Below are 23,491 nucleotides of genomic sequence, written 5' to 3' on the forward strand. Positions count from 1 at the left end.
AATAAAAAAGAAGGTTGCAAACCTTTTGCTGGTAAAGAGGTCAGAAGGAACAGGGGATTAATTTAAAAAGTTCAGAGTCAAGATCACTGTAATCAAAACTATAGTTTCTGTCCATTCCCAGTCTCAGAGAATGCTGGTTTTCTTGGATATTTGGTAATTCAATGAATTGCATGATAGAAAAAGAAAGCTGCACAAAGCTATGCACTGTTATAGAGTGGGTGGTTAATGAAGTTCATTTAACAGACCAGTGGTGCAAACCTGTTATCAGATGGCTTGTGCAGATCCCAGATGTCTTAAGTAAAGCTGAGAGCTTGAAACAGGTACTTCACATTGTGTCTTTGGATTACTAAAGCATCAAGATACAGCTCTTCTGCAGCAAGGTTAATGACTTTCCATAATTATGTGTTTTCACCAAGAAGGAACACATTTCATCACCTCTAAGTCATATTTTTTTATCAGATAACTGAATGATTTTTCTCATAGTAGAACAGTGTCGGAAAACTTCAGACTCTGTCCTTAACTGCGACTTTGTGCATGAAGTAAGCATCATGCTGAGCATGAGCTACTTTTCATCCTTCCTTGCCAGTGCTGAGGAGCCACATCTGGCCACTGGAAGGAGAAACCAAGAAGTCCCCCACTGCATTGCTGGCTGTGGTAACAGCAGAGCTGGACAGGACAAGATACTCCACCCTAGCCAGGCAGTATGTAAGATGCAGAACTAGCTCAGTTTCCAGAAGTCTCCTTGTGTCTGTGACTAAATTCCTCAGGCTGTCATGTATCACTAATGCCCTGCCAGTTCAGTCTCTGCACCACCTTATGCTTATAACACCAGCCTTCATACTTGAATATATGTAATGTATTTCTATGATTGTTTGTTTGCAAAGCAAACTGTATTAATTAATTCTGCCATTGCTCAGTTGGCCACACCATTCAGGCAAACCAGCAACTCTTCTTGACAGTCTTGGATCCCCCCATCACAGCAGATATGCAGTGAACTACCATCACTGGCTGTCTTTTTGCGTACAACTTTCCCCGTTCTCTTCTCCAGATCTGTAGGCAGTGTTTTGATAATGCTGTTCTTCTAAGAGCTGAAAGGAAAGAAATCAAATGTTTTGTTGCCCATCTAGAAAAAAAAAAAATTCAAGGCAAGGTCTTGCAAGAGCAGGTGTGCTTCTAAGTTCAGGCATGGGGTTGCTGTGAGACTATGAACAGTTTAGTGGGGTGTAAACTGTGTGTATATATTTACACACATGAATATATATAATCTTCATGGATATCCTCTTCATCCCCAGGGCCATGTTTGCTATAAACAGCTACAAAGCCCTGATGGCTGCACATTAGCCACCCAGCACCTGGATGCTTTGCTGTTTCAGGGCTGAGCACCTTGAACCACTACACCTGCACGTGTGCTGCTTGATGAGATGCATGTTTGTGGAGGGCTGTGGGGAGGTGCCCCAGGAGCAACCTTCAGGTGGGACACCTAGCTTCAGCTCCTTTGACCATCCAGCAAGAACTCTCCAGCATAGACCCATGTCCTGCACTTACCTGGACACACTCCCTGGAACTGTGGCCACCACTGCTGCAGAGGAAACTGGGCTGGGAAGGCAAGAGCCCTGTGACAACGATGCTTTCCCTGCATCTCTTTGCAGATTTTCTTGGCAGCCATTGGAGGACAGAATGGCAGGCTTCTACCCCACAGGCTGTGTCTATGCAGTTTAAACGTTTGCAGATGTCTCTCTTCCTCCATACTCACCCCAGCAGGCTATGGTCACATCTTCCCTCTGGCCAGAATAAGGCCCTGTGCCTGCCTCTCCCTGGGGATCTTAGAATCAGTACACCCCTAAGGAGAGAGGCACAGGCACTGGAGAGAGAACTGGAGGAAGGTTGCTAGTCCCAGGCCCTTCTTCAGGGCATCAAACAGCAAGACCTGATTTCTGGAGACATCAAGAAACATTCCCTCTGAGCTAACCCCAAGAGCAAAGCATGCATGGGGGTCTCAACAGCACCCTTTCCTGGCACTAGACCAGCAGCTTCTCTGTGTGAGAGCAGCCCCTGGCACAGCCAGGGAGACAGAGAGGATAATACAATCATATAACATATCACAAAATAAATATAGGTAACAGTAGCACTACCTTTAATAACCTATTGCTTCCACGGGCCAAAACACAGCATTTTAGTTAAGACATTGCATTTTACTTGCATCTGGTGTTTACACAAGCCAGTGATTCAATGCCAGACAGATCGTGCATAATCTGTTTGGTAAAGAGCTGTTGAAATAGCTGCCCGCAGCATTTCTTCTCTGTCATCTCACTAGAGGCAGTGCCTGGTTCTGTGGGCAAGAAAAAGCCAGTGACAGTTCCAGCTTAATCAGTTCATTCACCCTTTCAGGAGAAATGCCCAAAAACCAGCAACCATTTTATGTGTCTCCAAAATTAGATGACTCAGTAAAGTCATGTCTTCAAGGTGGCTCTCTAATCAGCTCTCTTTTATGCATATCAAGGATGATATCACATGGCATCTGTGAAAGAGGAGATTTAAAGCTATGAAAGTTAGCTTTAATCTTCTAGAAGAGTATAAAAGGATGCCTCAGCAAAGCTTTGTGGAGGTCACTCAAAGGACTTCTGCCAATGTTGCTTAAATAAGAGTAAATTCAGTTATTCATTTATTTTTTAATCCCTGTTTGCTTCAAGTTCCCCGTGAAAGATACCTTATCTTTCTTCTTTTCTCTGTGCCTCATGGCTGAGCAAAATTAGTAATTTGGAGTTTGGGGATGTGGTGGGAGAAGCTATGTTATGAAAGCAGCTTCAGACTGCATTTCTATGGATCCTTTTTTTTTTCTTTTTCAGAAGAAGTGTATTCCATGAAGAGACAGCCAGGGTGACTAGGTGCATCCCTGCACCTCTGAAAAGAAAAATGGGGATATCAGAATAAAGGGAAGAAACAAAAGACTCAAAATGAATTTCCATGCACTCATTCACTAATTTACTGGAAGTAAAGTCCTGTTTGGAGATAAAACTACTCTTTTTCTGTACCAATTTGTAAACGGAACTCAGCATCCTTTTCTGAGACACCCAAATTTTGCTATTCAAGCGGAGCAAACAGATGTATTGATGTGGACAAGATTGGTGAATTAGGGTTAATACAGCCAACCATCCAAGAAAATTACTCAATGTAAACCATCATATGTATCCAAAGATAGTTCATGACTAGAATGCAAGTGTTCAACAGAAGCACTCTCGAGGATAAGCTGCCACCTTACTTACTGCATTCCTGTGCAGGACCCACAATATACTGAGGGTCCTGAACAGCACAGCCAAGAACATGATTTAAATTGCCCCTTGTTACTGCACATCTGCTAGGAGTGTGCTGCTTCCTGTTGCTCAGATGGCAGTCTCAGAGATATTTTTGGGAGAGAGGAGAAGCTAGCCCTGGTAATCATGTCCTATTTCCAGCCATGGACATGATCTGTTTGGTGCAAGACTGGAAGGTCTCTGCACTGCACTGTGTTGTCCAGATGCACCCTCACCTCATGGCTTGAGTGGAAGCTCAAGAAATAAAACTATCTTTTATGGACAATCAACTCAGGCAGGACAAAAGGGAGATGATAACTAAAGCAACTGAGTGCTTATAATGAGTAATCCTGCCCAGTTTCATATGGAAAGGCTTCTGTGCAGAAAACAAAAGGCATAAAAATAGTGACCTAGCTGATAATGACAGCAATTGTTGTAGGTGACTGAAGGAGATACAATGTCCTTGCTTTCCCCACAGATGCCACAAGGGGCTGGGAACAGACTGCAGCACCTACCTCTCCTGCCTAGCAGGGCATCTGAACTGTGCTTTCCCTTCTTAGGGCAAAGATCAGTACCAGCCCTTTGCCCTTGGACTCCGAAGGGCATCCTTTGGTGGAGACAAGGGATGTCTCTTGTCCTCTCTCTGCTGAAATGGGTAGTGCCAGCCATGCAGGCAGCTCCTTGCTTCTCTGTTCCAGCCATAACTATTTGGAAAGCAGCTCCTAAATTCTCTGTGCGATTCATCCCTGACTCTAGAAGTGCAGATGATGTGAACCACGGTGCAGTAACTCCTGTTAGTAATACCTTTGTAGATTGCCATACATGAGATCCAAATTAAATACCCCGAAGAGGCACATCTTGCAGAGCTTTCTCAGCAAGCAGCACTATTCAGAAGCATCAATATACAGCAGATAAAAACTGCTGTATATTGATAAAAAAGGATCATGGTGAAACAATGTAGTGGAATAAAAGAACAGGGGAAGAAAAAGTCTCTCTCCAGCTTCACATTAACCTACCCCCGAATGCCTTCATCATGTTAGTTTTGTATTTTACACGTGTTAGATCGACAGGGAGCACAGATGGCTGCACTCACGTGTGAGACTGCAGCCACCCACTGGGGCACCAGCAGCACCTCTGTCACTTCCCTGTAATGTGGGGAGGGGGGCTCCTGCCAGCAAAGCAACAGGAGTAGGTCACTGAAGGTTAACAAGAGCAGTCAGCACGTAATTATCACTTCCTTGTTAGCCTCAGCCTCTCAGGAATAAATTAGAGGGACAAAGTACGGAGGAGCAGAGAGAACATCAGAGTGGGTTGCACTTCATGCTACAGGAGGGAGGGCCACCGTCCTGAATGTCCCTGCTTCAATTCACAGGAGTATTTTAGAGGCAGCTCCATCTATCTGGGGGGACCTATAAGCATTTGAACATTTTAGGTAGCTACATTAATTTTCTTTAAACATTTAATAGATCTAAATATAAATCCACAGAAAGCAAGTTTTCCTTCCTTTTTAATCTAGTGGCCATAGGCACATCTGTCACATACATTGTTTTCACACATCTCTCCCCCAATTCCTTAATCAATCTACATTACTCTGGGCTTGCAGTAAAAAGGACACTTTAAGATGATTAATAGTGCTCTTGAGACTACAGCTCCGGTATGCTGGTCTCATTTGCAACAAAGATGGCAACAACTCAATTAGCCATCTCTTTGCACACTTGTAAGCAATGAAGACAAGACTTTCTCTGTATCAAGTTAAAGAAGCAGATGAATTCCCAAGGTAAAGTGCTTGCAAGGCAGAGCTTGCAAGAGTCGTGCTTGCTGCTACTTGTTCCATCTCTATGCTGTCAAATAATGCACAAAGTAGGTTGGGCTAATGCACAGTCAGGAAACACTGGTCACAGCCCTAAAAGGTCACAAGTCGCTATTCTGACTGACAGCAGAGTAAAACAAACTAAGGGAGAATAAAAAGTTCACTTTTTAGGTGAAAGGCAGAGTGAAGTTACAAAAATAAAACATAAAACAGAGGTATTCTGCTTATTGTGGGAGCCTTGAAAGTCAGAAAAATACCACTCCTGGTGTCACTTCTGCACTTTCATTATTAAACACTGTTCTCCTTGTAGCTGTTTTCCCTTACACTGGTAACACATACAAACTCCTGAACAGCATCAGCATCAGAAACACTGAGGTGTTGCAGAACCTTGTGTATGTATGTATATCCTGCTGTGGCACGGCTAACACTTGATGTCTGGGAAATCTGGCCTCCTTGGAGCAGAGCAGAGATGGCAAAGCCCTTCTAGGGCTGCAGCTTCTTAGACTTCTCAAGGTAATGGATGTCTGGCCACAGGGACTGTCCAAGTATGACCTGGTTTATTAGGCACCTCCTCCTTTTCTCAAAAATAGATTTGTCTTGATGCCAGATACTAGTTCAAGTTGTCACCATCCTTGGATGTTTATAGGTATTTTCCACTGGAACAAAGCTATAGACTGAAAGTCAGAAACTGTTTATTGAATAAATAATTCAATTAGGATCATGCTTTGCCTGTGTGGCTGAACAATTTTGCCAACTCTCCCTACAAAATTGTAGGAGCAGGAAAGAAGTCATAGGATGACTTTGAGTCATTTGTTCAAAGTTAAGAAGATACTGTGGCTGCAGAATGCCCTAAGGCCCAAAAGACTGAATGTGATGTTAGCCTGCATTTTAGTTTGCCAGTTCAGTTCTTTATACTGGAATTTACTTATATTTATCTATTTGGGGGTTGCTTACTTCCAAATGTCATTACCTAGTTAAATATACAATGAAGGCAACTCTTTGAAGAAAACTTCTGTGGGGTTCATAACACCACCATCTGGATGCACCAGACTTCAGAACTCCTGCTACCCAGCTTCTGTCAGACCTGCTGCCTTTCCTGTATTGCATACAGAGAACATTTTCCTCATGAAAATTCCACGAGCTTTCCATAGAAGTAATATGCAGCCTATACAGTAATATATCAGTGATCTTAGGTACCTCCAATGTATGCCTCCAAGTAGTAAGACACCCAAAAGGTTTCTAAAGTCTATTCAAAACACCCCAATGATGCAAAAAACTCAGTGAAATCATCCCAGGCAGTAATCTCTTCAGCAGGTAGATATCAAACCATATCTACAGATATGGGATCACTCTTCTCTAATATTCAGTATTCCACAAGTCATTGGAGCCATTTCCTCAAGCCTCACGTGTTACCTGTAGTTTGTCTCTATTTCCCCCCAACATTCTTGGCTTCCTCTCCTCAGGGAATTTTCTGGCAATAGAAAATGAGTAATTTCTGCTAAACAAACCAAGGCTTTAAGAATTTTACCTTTGTGTTGTCTTGCTAACAACAAAAAGAAAATGACAGACACAAAATTAAACAAAGAAGGGAATGGGTTGAAGAGATCCCTCTGTGGCTGCAAATTCCAAGACCCTGATCCACAGACTCAACAAAAAGGTAGGCACCTTTATAACATCAGTGGAACAAAACCATTTCTGCCTTTGCACACCACCCTTTAAAATCACCTCTAAATCTCAGAATGACACAGCAACAAACATAATCTATAATGTCATTGCCAGAAACTTCACAGGTCTCTCGGTCTGGTGAATACAAATTCCTGTGTCACGTGTTCTCAACACTGAATACAAGATGTTCAAAACTTGTACATTCAGGACTGCCTGCAAAAGCTGTTCCCTTATATAAGAAGCAATCACTTATCTGCAGGAATGTGCTTCTGCATGAGTCTGCCAATCATTTCGGTTAGAGACAATTCTGCCCAAAGAGATTTTTCTTTTCCCTTGAGAAAGCACTAAGAGAACATATTCTTCTGCACAGAACAATGAAAAAAACCCACAAGCCCTTGTGCAGAGTATTCCTGCCTCTTTTCCTTGCTGTTTTTCCACGTTTTCTGTAGTGAGCTGGTGCGTGGCCTTGCAAAGCTGAACACCGTTGACTCACCCCAGTTTTGCCACCTGAACAATGACTGACTTTGGCAATGTAGCTGTTGTACAAAGAGACTCAGCTGAGACCTTACACTGCCTGGCATCTGGCCTTTGCTGTGCTGCATGTTTGCAAGAAAAGTGATTAAAACTCCACCATGAGAACAAAAACTCTACAGCATCCCCCTGTACCACAGCTTTGTGGAGAGGTGGGATAATCTGGCTTGTATTGCCTGGCCACTTGACAAGATTTTGTTTGGGAAAGACACAAGAAACAATTAACTTCTCAAGGACTACAGGGAAGTCTACACTAGAAATTACCTCACAGAGAAACAGCAGTTTCGTGGTGTTAAATTTGTTTCACCCGTGGATTAATTAAAGAATTGAGATTTCAGGAAAATTAGGTGAACACTTTTAACCATTGCAAAAGCATCCATCCCTCCCCTTCCTCTCTATTAAACAACCTAAAAATATCTCAGCAAGCACAGTTGTACAGCAATGTGACATTTTTACTGGCAGCTCCTTTCCTCTGATTACTCTTCTCTGTAGCTGTCCTATTTCAGAATAACTTCCCATGGCTTGTGCTCTGTGATGAGGGCCTGGTTTGCTTGAAAGGCTATATGAAGTAAGGCAGGATCAGTCTGGCACAGAACTGCCTCCAGCCACTCCTGTTACCCTATTTTCATCAAGATGTACAAGGCTGAAGTGAAACACACGCCTTTCCAAGTTGTACAGCTGCCTGCTGTGAAGATGCAGTGATGTCAGTGCTGAATAATTAAGTGATAATATAATAACTCTGAGTTTGAGCTCCATTAAGTGAGCTCCTGCTGGCTGCTTAATGAGCAAACAAACACCCAAATCCCATTAATATTATTCCTGTTACATTAAATGTAAGAAAGAAGACTCAAATCCTTAACAGTAATCATCCAGGAAGCTTCTGAAAACACAGATCAAGATGGAGATCATGAATCACATTGCCGAATTTTTGAAAGAACCAGAAGTTCTTTTTCTTTCGAAGGGTGGAGAACTAGGTAACAAAACTGACAGGATTGCTGCTTCCTCTGCATAACAGCTAAACCCTTTTTGGCAATTAGAGCCTTGATGGGTCTCCTCTTTCTGTGACAATGTTGCAATGACTGTATTGCAGAGGCTGGGAAATGCAGCTCCTTGGCTGCTGGTTGTTAGTAATTTGAGAGAGTCTAGGTGAAATATCCCTACTTGTCAATAAAACATACAAGATCTACAAAAGATCTAAAAAAAAAAATATCAGTGGTATAGATCTTGCTGCAATGTTTGGGAAGGAGAAAATCTAGAGTCAGTTTTCCATCTCTGTTTCTCCTGCCAGGCCAGTGAGTTAGTGTAACACCTTTTAGTGAGGAGTTGGATGAGATATGGCCATTGTAAGGAGACCTAGAGACAAGGGCAGCCTCAGGCAGCCAGAACCTCAAGTCACATAGAGCTTTTAAATTAAGCTTGCTGCTTTGAAAATAAAACCATCATGGTTCAGAGATTAATGCTGAGGTTTAGGCTTCACATGAATGGTGACAGTCTCAACACAACAAAGCAAGTGATAGCCTTTTTGCTTGTGTATGATCTGTGGAAAGACAGTAAAGCCTAGATTCCATTATTTTCCCCAGATGGTATTAAGGAAAAAAACAGGATGTGAAGTTTACAGTTCAGTGCCCTAATTTCTGTAGGTCTGCTAGCTGAAATGGAGCTTCTAACAAAATATTTATATGCTCTTAGAAGTTTTCTCATAAAAAGGAAGAAGCATTATTTGCATTTTCCCTGGTTTTATTTGAGAATCCTGGTTAACATAAATTATTCAATGTACAGAATTTATAATCAAAGCCTAGAGAAACAGGCATTCTTCCCATGTATCACAGAACTGTATAAGCCTAGTTTCAAGATTTGCCATGCTATTAAGGAACTGAAACTTTGTACACAAATAACGTGAGCTACCTGCTCTTTCGACCCATAACAACCTGCAGCACTCATCTCGGTGTACCCTTGTTTACTCCAACCAACATGCTGAGCCCTACAGGAAATACAGTAAGAAAACATGCAAGAACGACATCTCCCAGCTTCCTGAAGGACACTGTGAGCAGGTGAAATTTTCTCCACTAAAAGTACCCTGAGCTATGTTATTTATCATATGATCTGCAAGGTAAGGGCTTCATACCCTTAGTAATCACACTGGGTATTTTTTTAAGAGACAGTAATAACAATAAAAACAATGAAAAAGTAGAAGAGAATAACTGGGGGAAATGGCATGTTAATTGTCATTCCATTTTTATAGTTTGGAGCTCCAAAATAGATATCTAAGGGTGAGGTAAACTCCAGCCCTGATCCTCAGGGAATGTTTTCCAGTGATGCTCCTGGATACAGCTCTCTTCTCTAACAACTCCAGCAATGCCAGGAAAATTCCTCTCCATCATAAAAGCTGTCTTCTCATTCCTCCCACTCTTCAAAATAAGTGTAAATCAGTCCCAACAGAGTAATATTTGTGTCCTGTGCTGAGTTCTATCTTTTACTATAAGAAGACAGGTAAGATGGAGGTTGGGAGGTCCATTAAGGATCTCACTCCCTAAGATGTTCAGATATGGAGGAAGATCATTGCAAAAGACCAGTTTGGAAATGGCAGCATCTTACAGCAAGTTCTTTGCTTGCTAAAACTTACTGTATCAAAGACACATTGAGGGATTTGCTTTTTAAAGCAAAACTTAAGGAACAGTTCCTCTTTATGACCATGGTGACTTTCAAATACCATGATAGTAGTATCTTATTTAAGGTCAGATTGCAAGCTAGTTATTTATTGTTCTAATGATGGTTTTTATTACATACAAAGGGAACAAGTTAAAATACAGCAACTGCCAAAATATTTCAAACCAATGTTTGGTTTTTGATCTTGGACCGGTCATCCTTGTCCAAAAGTCCTTCATCCTTCCATAAAGGCCTGCTTATGCTTCCCAAAGATACTAGGTCCTCTGCTAATGTTAGAGTTTCCCAGATGAAGAAAGATTATTTTAAGTTATCCCATGTGTGAGAGTTCATTTGTATTCTTTCCCACACTTTCTAAAAGGAGAAGTCTTGGTTTCCAGATTCAAACATGAAGCATACCATATTTGTTCTGCACAGACTTCTACAACTAATTTGTTTCCAGGAACTTTCCTCTCCCACAAATTAAATGAACTAGTGAATTCAAATAAAGCTCAGCACTTTTATGTAAAAATAATAAACACCCTGAAATAATAAACCACAGAAACACAGAATTACTTCTTCCTTTTTGCAGAATAGGTTGAATAGCAAAGATCTGGAAATGTACTTTGTGAAAGACTCTGAGGAAAAGAACCTGCTCTAAATTCTTTCATTTTCTCATGCCGCAGAGAGATTGCACTACATGATATTGACTAAATTGGCACGTAACAGTGCAGAGGCTGATGTATCCAACACCCTTTTTTGTCTGTGCTGGATTTATTCCTTAATGAAAGCATAAAGCTCGTCCAATCTTTATTGTTGAAAACCACAAAGGTAACCTAGAGCATGAATTATTTTTCCAGTCATTGGCAAAGAATAGGCACTGTCTGTATTTTCTACATTAATACACATAGGCAAGTGATAATTCAGGAGAAGTCATGCATCTATCAGTCAATATTTCCATGCCCCGAGAGTTATTGAAGTCACAGAATGATTTTTTTGGGGCAGGAACTTTCTTTCAGTGTAGAAACACAGTCTCATCTGATTACTTCTGTTGCATGTACCTATTTGATCCAAGCTATTCTTCAAATGTGGCCTTAATCTTGAATTCGCAGAAAATCAAACCTGAGCAGATCCATGATGCTCTCAGCATCCAGGCCAGCCATTGCAGCTTTTTCTTTGCATTAATACAAACAGGTATGTGACACTGGTGGTATATCTATAGTACCTTTAGACTTAACCTCTGCAGCAAACTACTCTTTCTTTTTTGAGTTTATAGTTCTCAGAAATGCTGTATCAATAGACCTACTCCAGTTATCAATCTGAAGTAAAGCAGGGTCTTCCCATTACCTCAGCAGCAGAGGACACAATTTTTCATGTATTTATTATGCAATATTAGGGAAGAGCTATATTTATACCCTCCAGAGCTTGGAAAAGGGCATACAGAACAGCTCAGACAAGACTTTAATGCTGCTGGCAGTATTTTCAGAAGCAGCAAAGCACTTCAGCTATTAAATCCAAATGTCCACTTCAGTGGTATTGAGGCAGCTAATTCATTCAAATGCTAACTCCGGTCCCATCTCAGCATCCTATGCAGAGCCTGCTCTACCCTTGCAGATTACATGGGGTCATAATGAAACCAAAAGCAGACAAACCAGCTCCTGCTCCTGCTTGGTGCAGCTCTGCCACTGTCTGTGAATTCAGACACCTGGTTTGCTGATGAGCTGTCACATTGGTCTTCTCCAACAGCCAAGGAGAAGCATTTGACTCCTCTATTCTCTGTATGACCCTTGGGTAGCTGGTGGAACTTGATGCAGCTGCGGTGGGAGCTCAACAAGTTCCCTGTTAACATAATGACCACAGAGATTATAGCAGAGATGGCAGCATTACAATTTCACACTCCCTAGTCACAGGTCATCCACAAATGAAAAGCAGCATGAGCGAGTGTCCAAGGTGGGGCACAAAAGGCAGTGCTTTACCTTGCATTGAGGCAATTAAATGGTGATTGGCAGCTTCCGTTTGTTATGAACAGAATCTCTCTTCAACTCCCCATTTCTTGCCCTGTTCCTACCAGGAGTTCTGTGAAAATCAGAGCTCAATGTAGGTTCTACTCTCAATTTTAATGGTGTCTATGAACTTACAACACACATAAAGTTGATTCTGATAAAGCGCAGATGCTCACGGAGAATTTTTGACTTTCTCCAATTGATTGTTAATCCTATCCTTGTCTCCCTTCCTAATAGACCTAAACACTGGACAGATTAAATCCAGAACATGTTATCAGACCCATCTTAGTGAATTACTTCTGTAGGACAGTGCTACAAGGCTGCTTTTCATAAACACTTCATTAAGCCCTAATGTGACTAATGAACTCGTTATTCATGTGTACTTAAATTTATTCTTTGAGCTGTTTGTAAATCTTTTTCAAGGCAACTAGAAGTCAACAGCTTTCACACTACTCTCACAGCCTCTCCTCATTATTACCATGGTACAGTTAGTTTCTTTTACTCTCCAACACCTTTACTTTGAAAAAATCATCTTTAATCTTTAGCTGAGAAGGTAGGTCACAAAATCACAAGACACTATATAGCATTTTTTAGAAAAATAAGTTCTTTTAATGAAATGTTCTAGTTACCAAGCATTTCTAAAATTATCCTCCTAATCAATATTGCACAAGCATTTTCAGCTCAATCTTTTAGCCATGTTCATTAAGCTATATGAGATGTAAAATAAGGGAATTCAGGAAAACTCTGAATGCAACAGTAATTATGGTGCTAAAACATGGACTCCATAACAAAAGTCTAACCAGATGTTAGCTGTTTCTTTACTGATTAAGAAAATCTATTCAAATGCAAAAGTCAGCAGCAGCAATGAGCTCATGCTTCGCCTTTCCGCTCTCCGCAGTCTTGTATCTCGGGATCTATTTTTAATGCCATTTCAGGTCAGTGCAGATTCATTGTGCTGTGGGGCACTGGTAGTCCACAGGGCACTGCCTGGCCCACGCACTGCGTGGCAGAGGACCCTTGGTGATGGGGTTCTTCACGCTCTGCTTATTGAAGAGCCTGGTTCACAGGGAAACTTGGAGGCTGTGCTGCGCAGCTCCCTGCTGACACAGGCTGTGTCACAGCCTGTGTTTCCAGGTGTGCATGGGATGGGCGAGGGCCATGGCTGTGCCTGCTCAGATGCAAACTTTTCCCATCATTCCTGGTGGTACCTCTTGCTCCCTCTGGAACATGCTCAGTGGCCTGTTGGAGCCTTGTGATCATCACTTGTGGCACAGAGCAGCACTGGAGAGGCAGTGTGCTCATCCCCAGGAGAAAGGCCTATGCACATTTAAAGGAAAGAAAATAACCCCCAACACTTCCCTGACTCTGGAAAAGTGAAGAGCACCGACACCCTCCCTTCACCCCCCTGATGGGTTCAAGTCCCAAGAACAGCTCTGTGAAGATTTTCAGCAGGAACCCAATTACCACCAAAAGGGAAACCTTTCTCCCCAGATGTAGCTAAACTGGATGTATGAAAAGTAGATTACTCCAGCCTGTATGAGGCTCAGTGCCCACTCACACCAAAAGCCTTTACAAACTTGCTGCTACCTGCACAGCAGTCCCACAACAGCGACATGTCATGCTGAGGGGCTGGGGAGCAGAGCATGGGGAGGATGTCTGGCACAGAGTGCGCTTCAGGACGGGTGCCAAGTGCCCCACACAGCCCCCAAAATCAATGCAGCCTCAGATGGAGTGGGCAAGGGCCAGGCACTGCTGTCCACACGCTGCTAGTGCTCAGTGCTGGGCTGCTGGCAAGCGTCCCATCCCCACCCCAGTGCAGAGGCACCGGCTGGCCTGTGATTCCTCTTCGAGACTTCCCCTGAACTGAGGCGAGCACTTCCAAGAAATGTGAGCTGCTGCCGCCCTCGCTGGGGTTTGCTACGTGATTTTGTACCATCGGCGGCTGCGGCAGGCGCTGATGGGAGGCTCTGTGGTGAACTGCTCCCAGCAGAGGTGTAAGAGTGCTTTCAACATGGATGTTCTGTGCACAACCAACCAGACCCATGAGTCCAAGTGTGTCTGGTATCTTTAAAGATCAAGGGGTACTTACGGGCTGTGTCTGCAATGAGCACTTCCAACCTGGACAGAACAAGGACCTGTCACTTCTTATGGGTGTTTTAGAAGGGCACACACCATCAGCAGAGATGAACAAGTGCTAGCACAGAGCTATTTTGATGGAGCAGGAAGGGGAGAGGAGGTTCTCCCCAGTGCCCAGGTTACCAAGTTACCAGCGCAGCAATGTAGCTGATAAACAAAATACTCTCAGTAAGCTTAGTCCTCTGTTATTCTCTCTAAGACTCTCAAATTTTAACAGATCCTTTTATCAAAAATAGATCAAAACTTCCCTGTGGTGCCTTTGCTTCTGGAGACCATTTGCATTCCCCTGACTTGCTGGCTTGCAGTGCCACCCCAAGCCATGTGATGAGCCATTGATGCCCATGGTTATCTAGGCCAGCAGATGTTGGATAAAAGCAGCATACCTTGATCCGAATAAGCTGCTGTGGCTGTGGGCATCAGTCAAAGTGTGCTGATTCATACTCAGGGTGCTCTGATCCAAGCAGGCAAGGTCTGCACTGCAGGCTCTGGAAATGGGGATTTACCTCTCCCCATGGTGGCCCTGCAAGTGTGATAAGGTTAGAGAGAGGACTGCCCAGCACACTGCTAAAACCTTGGGTTAACCTACTGGTCTTTCATCCAAAATACAGTGAATGCCAATGATACAACTAATGGTTTTGATACTGTACAGGATGTACAGAGACAACAGACAGACAGACAGCTAGCTCCATCTGCCTCAGTGTATGAGCTGTCCCTGACAGTGCTGCTTACCAGCCCTCCTAGAGGAGTGAGTTTTTCAGGTCAGCACCAACCTCCAGCAGCCAGCCCCATAAAATGCCAGTCCTGCCTTTGAGTGTAAGCTGCAAAGCCCCACTTTCTCTTTTAAGTATCTCTCAGTTTTAAACTTGCCTGGCTCTGTTCCCAAGGATCATCCTGCAGCACAGGCCCACCTGCCTCATACAGATTTTATTTCTTATTAAAGATAAGCTCCTCTCCATCAAAAAAAAAAAACCAGTGAATTGATGAAGGAATTTTAAAACATCATGAATTGAAATATATTAGTTTTAAAAGTTTTGTATATCTTTCACCTTTTGTACTTTCTGTAAAGGATTACATAAAGTTTCTAACTGAAATAATTTTGAACCAGAAGGTCACTTTCTCTTAGAGAGTATCCAAGTAGCATACTTGAAACTTTTACAGTTTCTTTCTGAAGGAAGAACTCACCTTGCTTCTTCCTGATGGTTCTATTTGGTCTCATCAGCATTTTGCAGCAGAAACTGGAGTTCATATTTTTATCACCAGCCCCTAGCATGTCTTTATCTTGATCATGGCAGCATCCAGAGTGTGCATTGACAGGCTTACAAAATGTGAGAATTTTGGGCTGCTTCTCTGTGCTTGAGGTCTTTGCTGTGCATTTTATAAACTTGCTGAAGGTTAGGCTCATGTTTTCTGATTTTGAAGATAAAGGATACAGTTATTCTCAAATAATGGTACTATCGTGCAGATTGCTTCCTATGAATGCTTCTCCTTCACAAGAGGCCAGACTTAACAGCCTGAGACCTTTGGTGTGCTCATGGCTTTGCAAGGTCAGAGAACCAGTGAATGTTTGCTGGCAAGGTGTGACTTGCTCATTTGGGTCAGGCTGCAATTTGTATTGTACCCTCACATCTTTTGGTGCAGTTTTCCCCAAATGATTTGCAACAGAATTGCTCCAAAATTCCAACCTGGGGAAGGGAAGGCAGAGATGAGATGAGATAGTTCTGTAGGTAGTGCACATGCCAGGGTGCAGACAAAAGACAAAGGATGGTGAGGAAAAAAAAATAAACTCTTGACATATCTTATAGAAGCACAACAAAAGCAAATTTTCAGAGAATGAACATTTTACAAACCAATAAGAAATCTTATATGCAAAAGCAAGTACTGATTGTCTTTCTTTAAAAAAAAACAAAACCTGCAGAAGGCATATTCATCATATAACTTTCTCTAGTAAGGCCAGATGCAACTTAAAAAGCACTGGCAAAACACACAATGCTCATGTAGATGAAAAATTGTAGACACTTTTTCTCTCTCCAGCATGTTTTAATAGACATTGGTTTTACACTCAGTGCAAGCTACCAAGCATACTAATACCATCACATAAAAACTCAGCACTTAGATTACAAGAATTTCTAAGATGCTCTGTCTCTCTCTCTTTTCTTTGGCTTGCTTCAGAATGTCTGATACGTGGAAGAGAGAGAAAGGGGGAAGTTGCTGCAATCTCTATGTGGATGTACACCAGTAACATCTCTTTAAAACCCCATAATATTCACATACAGCAAAAATGTCAGAATATGAAAAAAGATATTTTATTTGCTCTTCATAAGCCCCTCTACAATGCAAAATTTGCATCCCACAGAAAGAAAACACTGAGGAAAGCACATTTCAGTGACTGCACTGCCAGCACAGTTAATGATGCTTGCAATTGCTTTCCTGTTTTTATTTCCTCTGAAGCTTAAATATCCATGGAAGGTAAAACACACTAATTTTCATCTTCTTATTCTCCATCTGTCCAGCAACAGTGCAGCCTGTGTTCCCTGCACAACGATGCTCCAGACATGGGAACACATGCCAGTGTGGCATGGCCTTGGGTGTCCTGCATTTCCTCCAAGCACAACCATGGGCCACCTTCCCCTGTGCCCAGAAGCACCCTGCCCCACACAGAGCTCTCTCTCTCTCCATGGTTTCACCAGGTGGAATAGTGAATTAAATTTTTTTTTTAAGAAAATGGCATCGTTTGGTAGAGTGCATTATTTGCCCTCCAGTGTGTTTACTAAAAGATGTTGTTTTCTAGAAATTGAAAACAGATACTATTCCTGTTCATAGTTTTTTAAAAAGTTTATGCTTAACTCAAGCCCCATTTATTATGAGAAAAAGTTTGGAGAAATCAGTGTTTTGTTTCACCATTTTTAGAGAGAACATATCTCAGAACTTTACCCCACAAGCAGTACAAATACACATAGGCTGTTTTACAAGAAACAGAACCAAAAATTATCAGCAAAGAGACTTTACCAGTAGAGGCAGAAAAGGAAAAAGCCAAGATTTTCTTCTGTTTTTTTTCTTGATTGTAAGAATTACAACGGAAGTATGGCTAGAGAAAATATTAGGCAATAAAACTTACAATAAAGTTTACCCCAGGGAAGTAATAAGGATTGAATATGGATACCACCTGCTGTAGAAGTATTGTGAGATTTTAATAAGATTTCAGATTTTACATGAGAACAAGAAGCACACTTGTTGGGCTCGTGGCCAGGCTGCAGACATAGGGTATAGAGTCCTGAAATGATTAACAGCTAACTTTGGTCACAGTGACTGAGAATTCAGTTATTCAAGAAGATGAAACAGCTGAAGTTTTTATGGGTACCACAAAATTGTCAGATGGGCTTGACTGTGGGAAATGAGAACAAAAGAAGTTTAGAAAGAGGGTCTGCTGAGGAATTCCCCCATCATGACTTCTTTGCAACTTAGTAAACATGTGCAATTCATTGCTTACATACTAGAATTAATGTTCTCCAGAATTTGGAAGTTACAAGTCTGAAGCACAAGAAGTTCATTGCAGTCCCAACCTCCTATAGGTGCTTCTGTAAGGCACCCTGTGCTATCACCTGAAGGCTGGAGTTCCATCGAATTTCTCTAAATGAAATGAAACTTTTTTGATCTGAAACTGATGATCGTTGCAAGCCTAAATAAGCTTTGTATGTATTTATTTTATATTTTAAAAATCGTTTTGGTGTATTCTAATCCTTGAAGCTTTAAAAATGTTTTTATGAACAGGCTCACATTCACTTACATTTTCTGCCACGTGTTCCAGAACGTTGCAAGCCCCTCCATTCGTGGACAGAAATGATGCATATTCCTGACTACTGCAGAGAGATATATATTATACAGAAAGCTATATGACACTACTGACAATCTGCCTTCTAATATCTGTTTGCTTGATATACTCTTATTTGAAAGGGCAGTTTAATGATGCTCTGGAAATGCTGTTTTATTCCCCATCCATTGAATTCAATTAACACAGCAGGTGGGCAGTCAAGGTATTTTGACAACTATTCTCCATATTGAAACTATGTAGCATTTATATTCCAAAAATACTGACATGATAATTTGTAATATCTTCAAATGCTTCTTTGTATGAGTTAAAAATTCAGACACCTGGTTTTTCTACAGTCCCCAAAGCTCACAGTCGAAGGCAAAGCTGTGAAAACTTTCTCAGCTCAAAGCTCTACAACTGCATGTGATGACTTAAGCAGTGGAGTTCCCATCAGGTCTCTGGAAATGATTACAGGGTTTTTCATGTTGTTACCATGGAAGACAGTGAAAGTGTTAAATCAGCAGGATTTGAAGGATCAAATTCTTACCATTCACAGAAAATAGAACCACAATGTCTTCTCTCTGCAGCTGATATATTTTAATACTTCCCACATCTTAGCATCAGCTATGCTTTTACAAGTTGAAAACAAAGATAGGCTTGCACAAACCTACCTGGCGTAGTCAAACAAGTTACACAAGTGCTACCTGAAGCACAGTTTAGAAAATACCTCTTATACTTTGTATATATCTGGAAAGAAATACAGGTTTTTGTATTTGGCAATATTATAGTCCTGTTTCTGGTGTGAGGTTTCTTTGGTTTAAATTTATTTATTTAAACTATTGTTCCTTATCCACACTTATTTCAGCAGTGTGGGACCAGATTCTGCTGCTCCAACACTACTGCTATCAGCTGAGTTACTGGATTAAATCTAACTTGCAGTTTGAAAGAGCAAAATGTGGTGAAATAATGAATATATCATTATTATTGTTACCCTAATTTTGACAGTGTTTGTGTTGTACAACATCAGAGAAAAAGATGGTTCCTGCCCTAAAGAACCCATAGTTTCAGAGTCAAGCTGCATCCCTTCCAGCTCATTGTCTGTTTCTACAGTTATGCACTTTGTCTCTTGCAGGATCCTCCCACATATCTAAAACCTCCCTTATCATTTCAGTGATTAAATAAGTTGTGAGAAGCAGGAAAGCAAGTTGCCTGTGTGCATGCTTCAATTTGCTGTTACTCTAATGACCTTTTTTCATGCTCTTTCATCTCTAAATTTAGCTAACTACTAAAGCCAGAGTCTAGCAGACTGGGGGACACAGCAAACACTAATGTACAGACTGTATATGATTACTCTCAAGAGAACAGCACAGATTACAAGACAGTGTAATTACTATTCTGTAGCCAAATGAAGTTTATTTTATGAAACTGTACCTTTTTAAGTCTAATAAATAATTAGAATCATTCATTCTAGACCAACACATGCAGCACAAAATCAAAAGTATTATTTAAGGGCTGACACCAAGAATTTGAAAATCTGTTCACGTTAGGATGTATTTGAACAGATGACGTTGTAACTGCCAGGCACAAGTACACCTTAAATCTGAAATGTAATCTTTAAAATAGTTGCCTTTATGCCATTTAATGAGAACGTACTGGAGAATCATGGGAAAGAGTTAAGAATGTGAATTCAAGTATACAGATTCAGAAATGTACTGTACAGATACCAGCACAGTTATTGATACACAACGATGACACTATACTGAGCTTCATGAAATTACAGAAAAGTTATGTCATGGTAAATACTGGTTCATTTTCAGATACAAGAAATTTTGTAAAACAGGAAATATTCTATATTGTTTACTTGAGATAATGACAAGCATTTTTATTCCCTGAATCACATCCATAAAATCTGATTAGAGTATTAATAAACTTTGTGCTTATATAGATAGTTTTAAAGTTTTAATCATCCTAGTTCTCAGAAATTATACTTCCAGTATTCTAGCCAAAAAGCTTTCCCTCTTTTCTGAGAAAAGAGCACAAGCACAACCCAGAAAGTTTGTTAATTCTTTCTTTAATAAAGCAGGCTAAATGTTCTTCCAGAGTAAAGATACAAAGCTCCACGACTAAATCAATACCCAGTCAAAATATGATACTGCCTTTCTGCAGTACATACAACTGACATGACATGCAAGAGACTTTAAAGTAATAAATTACAGATGTGAGATACTGTAAAACAGTCTCAGATCAGCAGTCTTAATGCTGCATCAGTTTTTATCAGCAATTTGCAATACTTATAATTTTTCTATCTGATTATTGTTATCCATGAACATTATGAGCAGGTAATTTCCGGAGAAAAAGAATAATCTTGTATTTTAAATGACAGCTTCTCTTTCAGAATATTCTTAACGTAACACAAAACAGGGTGATGATTTTATGTTTTATCTAACTTACAAGTTTCTAACTTAATGAATATACTAAAATACTTTAAATTATCTCTGCACTATGATCTAATATCAGAGACAACATATTTGAGATGTGAAAGGACATGGTACAACCAAACCAGATTCATTTACTGGAGTTACTCTGATCTTATTTGTATAATCATCTCTCTGCTTTTGAAGATTCTTATCATATCCCGTAGCATGGTACGCATTCAGCTTATTGGTATTCACTGATTCTTCTTAGAAACTCCCCAAATCTTTATATACTTTCACTACTGTTTTAAAATATGCAACATTAAAGATACAACTCATTTACAAAAATAAAAAACCTGTACAAATCACACTCTTCCCTTGGCAATGAGACTGTTCAAGAAAATAGCAATGTGATCCCTGAAACAACCCACTAGAATAGAAATCAAAAGACTGATGCTTAAAAAAATAAAAAAGAAGTAAAAACATTTTCTCCTGCCAAGCTACTGGAATCTTTGAAGGTTTATGTATCACAGAATATAAAACTTTTCTCTCTGTCCCCAGAATATTTCTTTCCTCTTTCCACAGGTACTTCTTCAACAGCCATACTTTGCTGATGGAGCCACAAGCCTTGCTGTATATGTTAAGGCTAGAAAAGCTTGAAAGACCTAAATAAATCAACCAGCCACCCAATCCCCTGGCATTCATGCAAACTCAGGGTAATAAAATAAACTGGAGACAGGCATGCATACTTAATTCCAAAGTGATCTTTCATGAAGCTTAAAATGAAACCAAAATAAACACCTCTCCAAAATGTTATGCATTTAAGATCTTTCATCTAAATAGTCATCTGATTGTTTGCATCACTCTGTTGCAGAGAGGTGTGATGCTATGCCTGCTCATAACATTCTAGTATTTTAACATTTTACAAGGCACAAATAATCTCTTAAGAATTACATGGTGGCTTTTGAACATGTAAGGACGGCAGCTACCATGTAATTACATGACAATTAACTCTTCCATTCAGTCACCAACACAGATCTTGTAAAATCTATGACCAGCAAATTACATGTCACCTCATCTTTGGGATACAGTACTTCATTTACAATTACAGACTAAGCAGCAAATAACTACAATTTCATAACTTTGAACAAACACAAGCTTTGCCATGCAAATAGGAAGTTGTTGCATGGTATAATGTATATGCATCTTAAAAGCAAATAATGCTTTTTTTTTTGCTGCTGTGACAGAGTGACATACTATCGTTCTTTCCTCCAGCTACTCTGTGTAGGTCCTGCAAGAGGAACAGACTACTCACCACCAGTTTTGTTTGGTGAATTCCAACAGAGGTTAAAGGGATCAGAGAGTACAGAAAGCCCCCCTTATCTACTTGAAAAAAGCTGTTACTAAATGTACTGTGGACTTGATGGGGAAAAAATACACTTTTCCATAGAAGAACAAGTAACAGAGTTAATTAGAAACTTTCTGGTGGTTAACGCTGCTGCACCATTATGTTTCTCGTGATTAGAAATATGGAAATCATATAGGAATATATGTAAACAGAGTCTATAGAAGGTAATAGCAATGAGACATAAAGTGCTTTTACTTATGAACATTTCATTTCACTTTGCAACCTTCCCTGGTAAGTTAGCATACTTGGGCTAGCTTTAGTTCAACCAGCTCTGGTCTACATTATGAAATACTGTTATTTCCCTTGCACCTACTTTTTAACTGGGGTAGTCTGAGTAAAATTTAAAAAAATCATGCCAGGGGAAGTAAAAGTAGACAAAGATAAAGAATGAAAGAGGTGAACTGGGAACTCTCATGGGGAAAAAGTAGAGAAAGGCAAATTCGGCTCTGTTGTGTAGGTCCTCATTCTCAAGGAGTTTGCCACATAAGTCTCCTTTAAACACTGAGGAACAACTACACAAACCTCCGCCCTGAACACACCTCAGGCTATTGCAGGATGAAAATGAAGAAACTGGGATTTCTCAAGTGAGAACAAACTTCCTAACAGGATGATGCTTTTAATATTTTTGATACTCATTCCCTACTTCTCTAATCACAGTCTCTAAAGAAACAGTACCCTTTCCTACACAGAAAACCCAGTCAAGCATATTTTGTAAAAGGACAATATTAAATCTAGCCTGTCTTTGCTGCTTCAGGTCTGATGCCAAGTATCTGCACATTTCCATTATGGTACCTAGCATATACTATTCTATGTTTTGGGAAAGCAACAGTTCTATAGTAACAAAGCTCCTAAGAAGGGTAACAGCATAATTAATAATGACTTTATATTAGAACTGGGTTTTACTGGGTCTTTATTTAAGGCATTTATTAAAATGTATATATTATTTTTTTAAAGTAGCAAATTTATGTCTTTTTTTTGTTTGTTTGCTGACCTTTTTATTTTAATTTAGGCTTTTGACAGCTGAAATGGGCTACCTTTATCTATTTTCTGTCCTTATAATCCAAAGAACTATCCAACCCGTGGAATCACAGAAATTAGAGCTGAGTTGTAATGACAGATTTCCCAAACTCTCCCAACCTGTTTCTTTAGATGTCCAGTGGGCTGACAATAGCAAAGTCAGAATCTTTGCTGTTATTACTACTGTCGTCATCAGGGCTGGAGCTCAGGTTGCTGGAGGAGGCTGAAATGGAACCCATCAGAGGGTCAGAAAATATCAAAGAAGAATGAGACGGAGCTTCTGGCTTCACCGCTGCCTCCTTGTGTGCCTGAAGGGCCTGCACCGGCTCTGGAACAGAACTTTTACTTCTCTCCTCTTCTTTGGAAACCATAATATAGTCGTCAGCACTCTTGCTCTCACTAGTGCTCGGATCAGTTGCAGTCTGTGAAACAACGGCACAGAAAGGACTTGAAGTAAGCACCAGTATTGTCACATAATGAGGCTCATGAAGCATGTCAGGCACATGGGAATGGGACAAAGGAATAATTATTATGCAGAAGTGGCAATGACTAAATAAAGTGAAAAATAAAGTGGATATTAACTTTGGATGATACAATTTGTTATTTCACAGAATCACAGAATATTCTGAGCTGGAAGGGACTCACAGGGGTCATCAAGCCCGGCTCTTAAGTGAATGGCCCACACAGAGATCAAACCCACAACCTTGGCATATTAGCACCATGATCTGACCAACTGAGATAATTTAAAAAAGCATAAAATGTAACA

At 40.6% G+C, this 23,491-nt stretch overlaps 1 protein-coding gene across 6 annotated transcripts in view; it reads right to left on the reverse strand.

Annotated features, from left to right (window-relative positions):
- Positions 1–19,273: 19,273 nt before the first annotated feature.
- Positions 19,274–23,491, reverse strand: part of TBC1D5 (TBC1 domain family member 5) — a 318,166-nt gene continuing 313,948 nt past the window's right edge. For all 6 annotated transcript variants that reach the window (XM_053967563.1, XM_053967571.1, XM_053967579.1 and 3 more), the window contains one exon: positions 19,274–23,147. In XM_053967563.1, coding sequence (XP_053823538.1) covers positions 22,854–23,147 — 294 coding nt within the window. In that variant the 3' untranslated portion in view covers positions 19,274–22,853. The remainder of the gene's footprint in view (positions 23,148–23,491) is intronic.

Source organism: Vidua chalybeata, chromosome 1 (genome assembly GCF_026979565.1).
Source record: "Vidua chalybeata isolate OUT-0048 chromosome 1, bVidCha1 merged haplotype, whole genome shotgun sequence".
NCBI classification, from domain to species: Eukaryota; Metazoa; Chordata; class Aves; order Passeriformes; family Viduidae; genus Vidua; species Vidua chalybeata.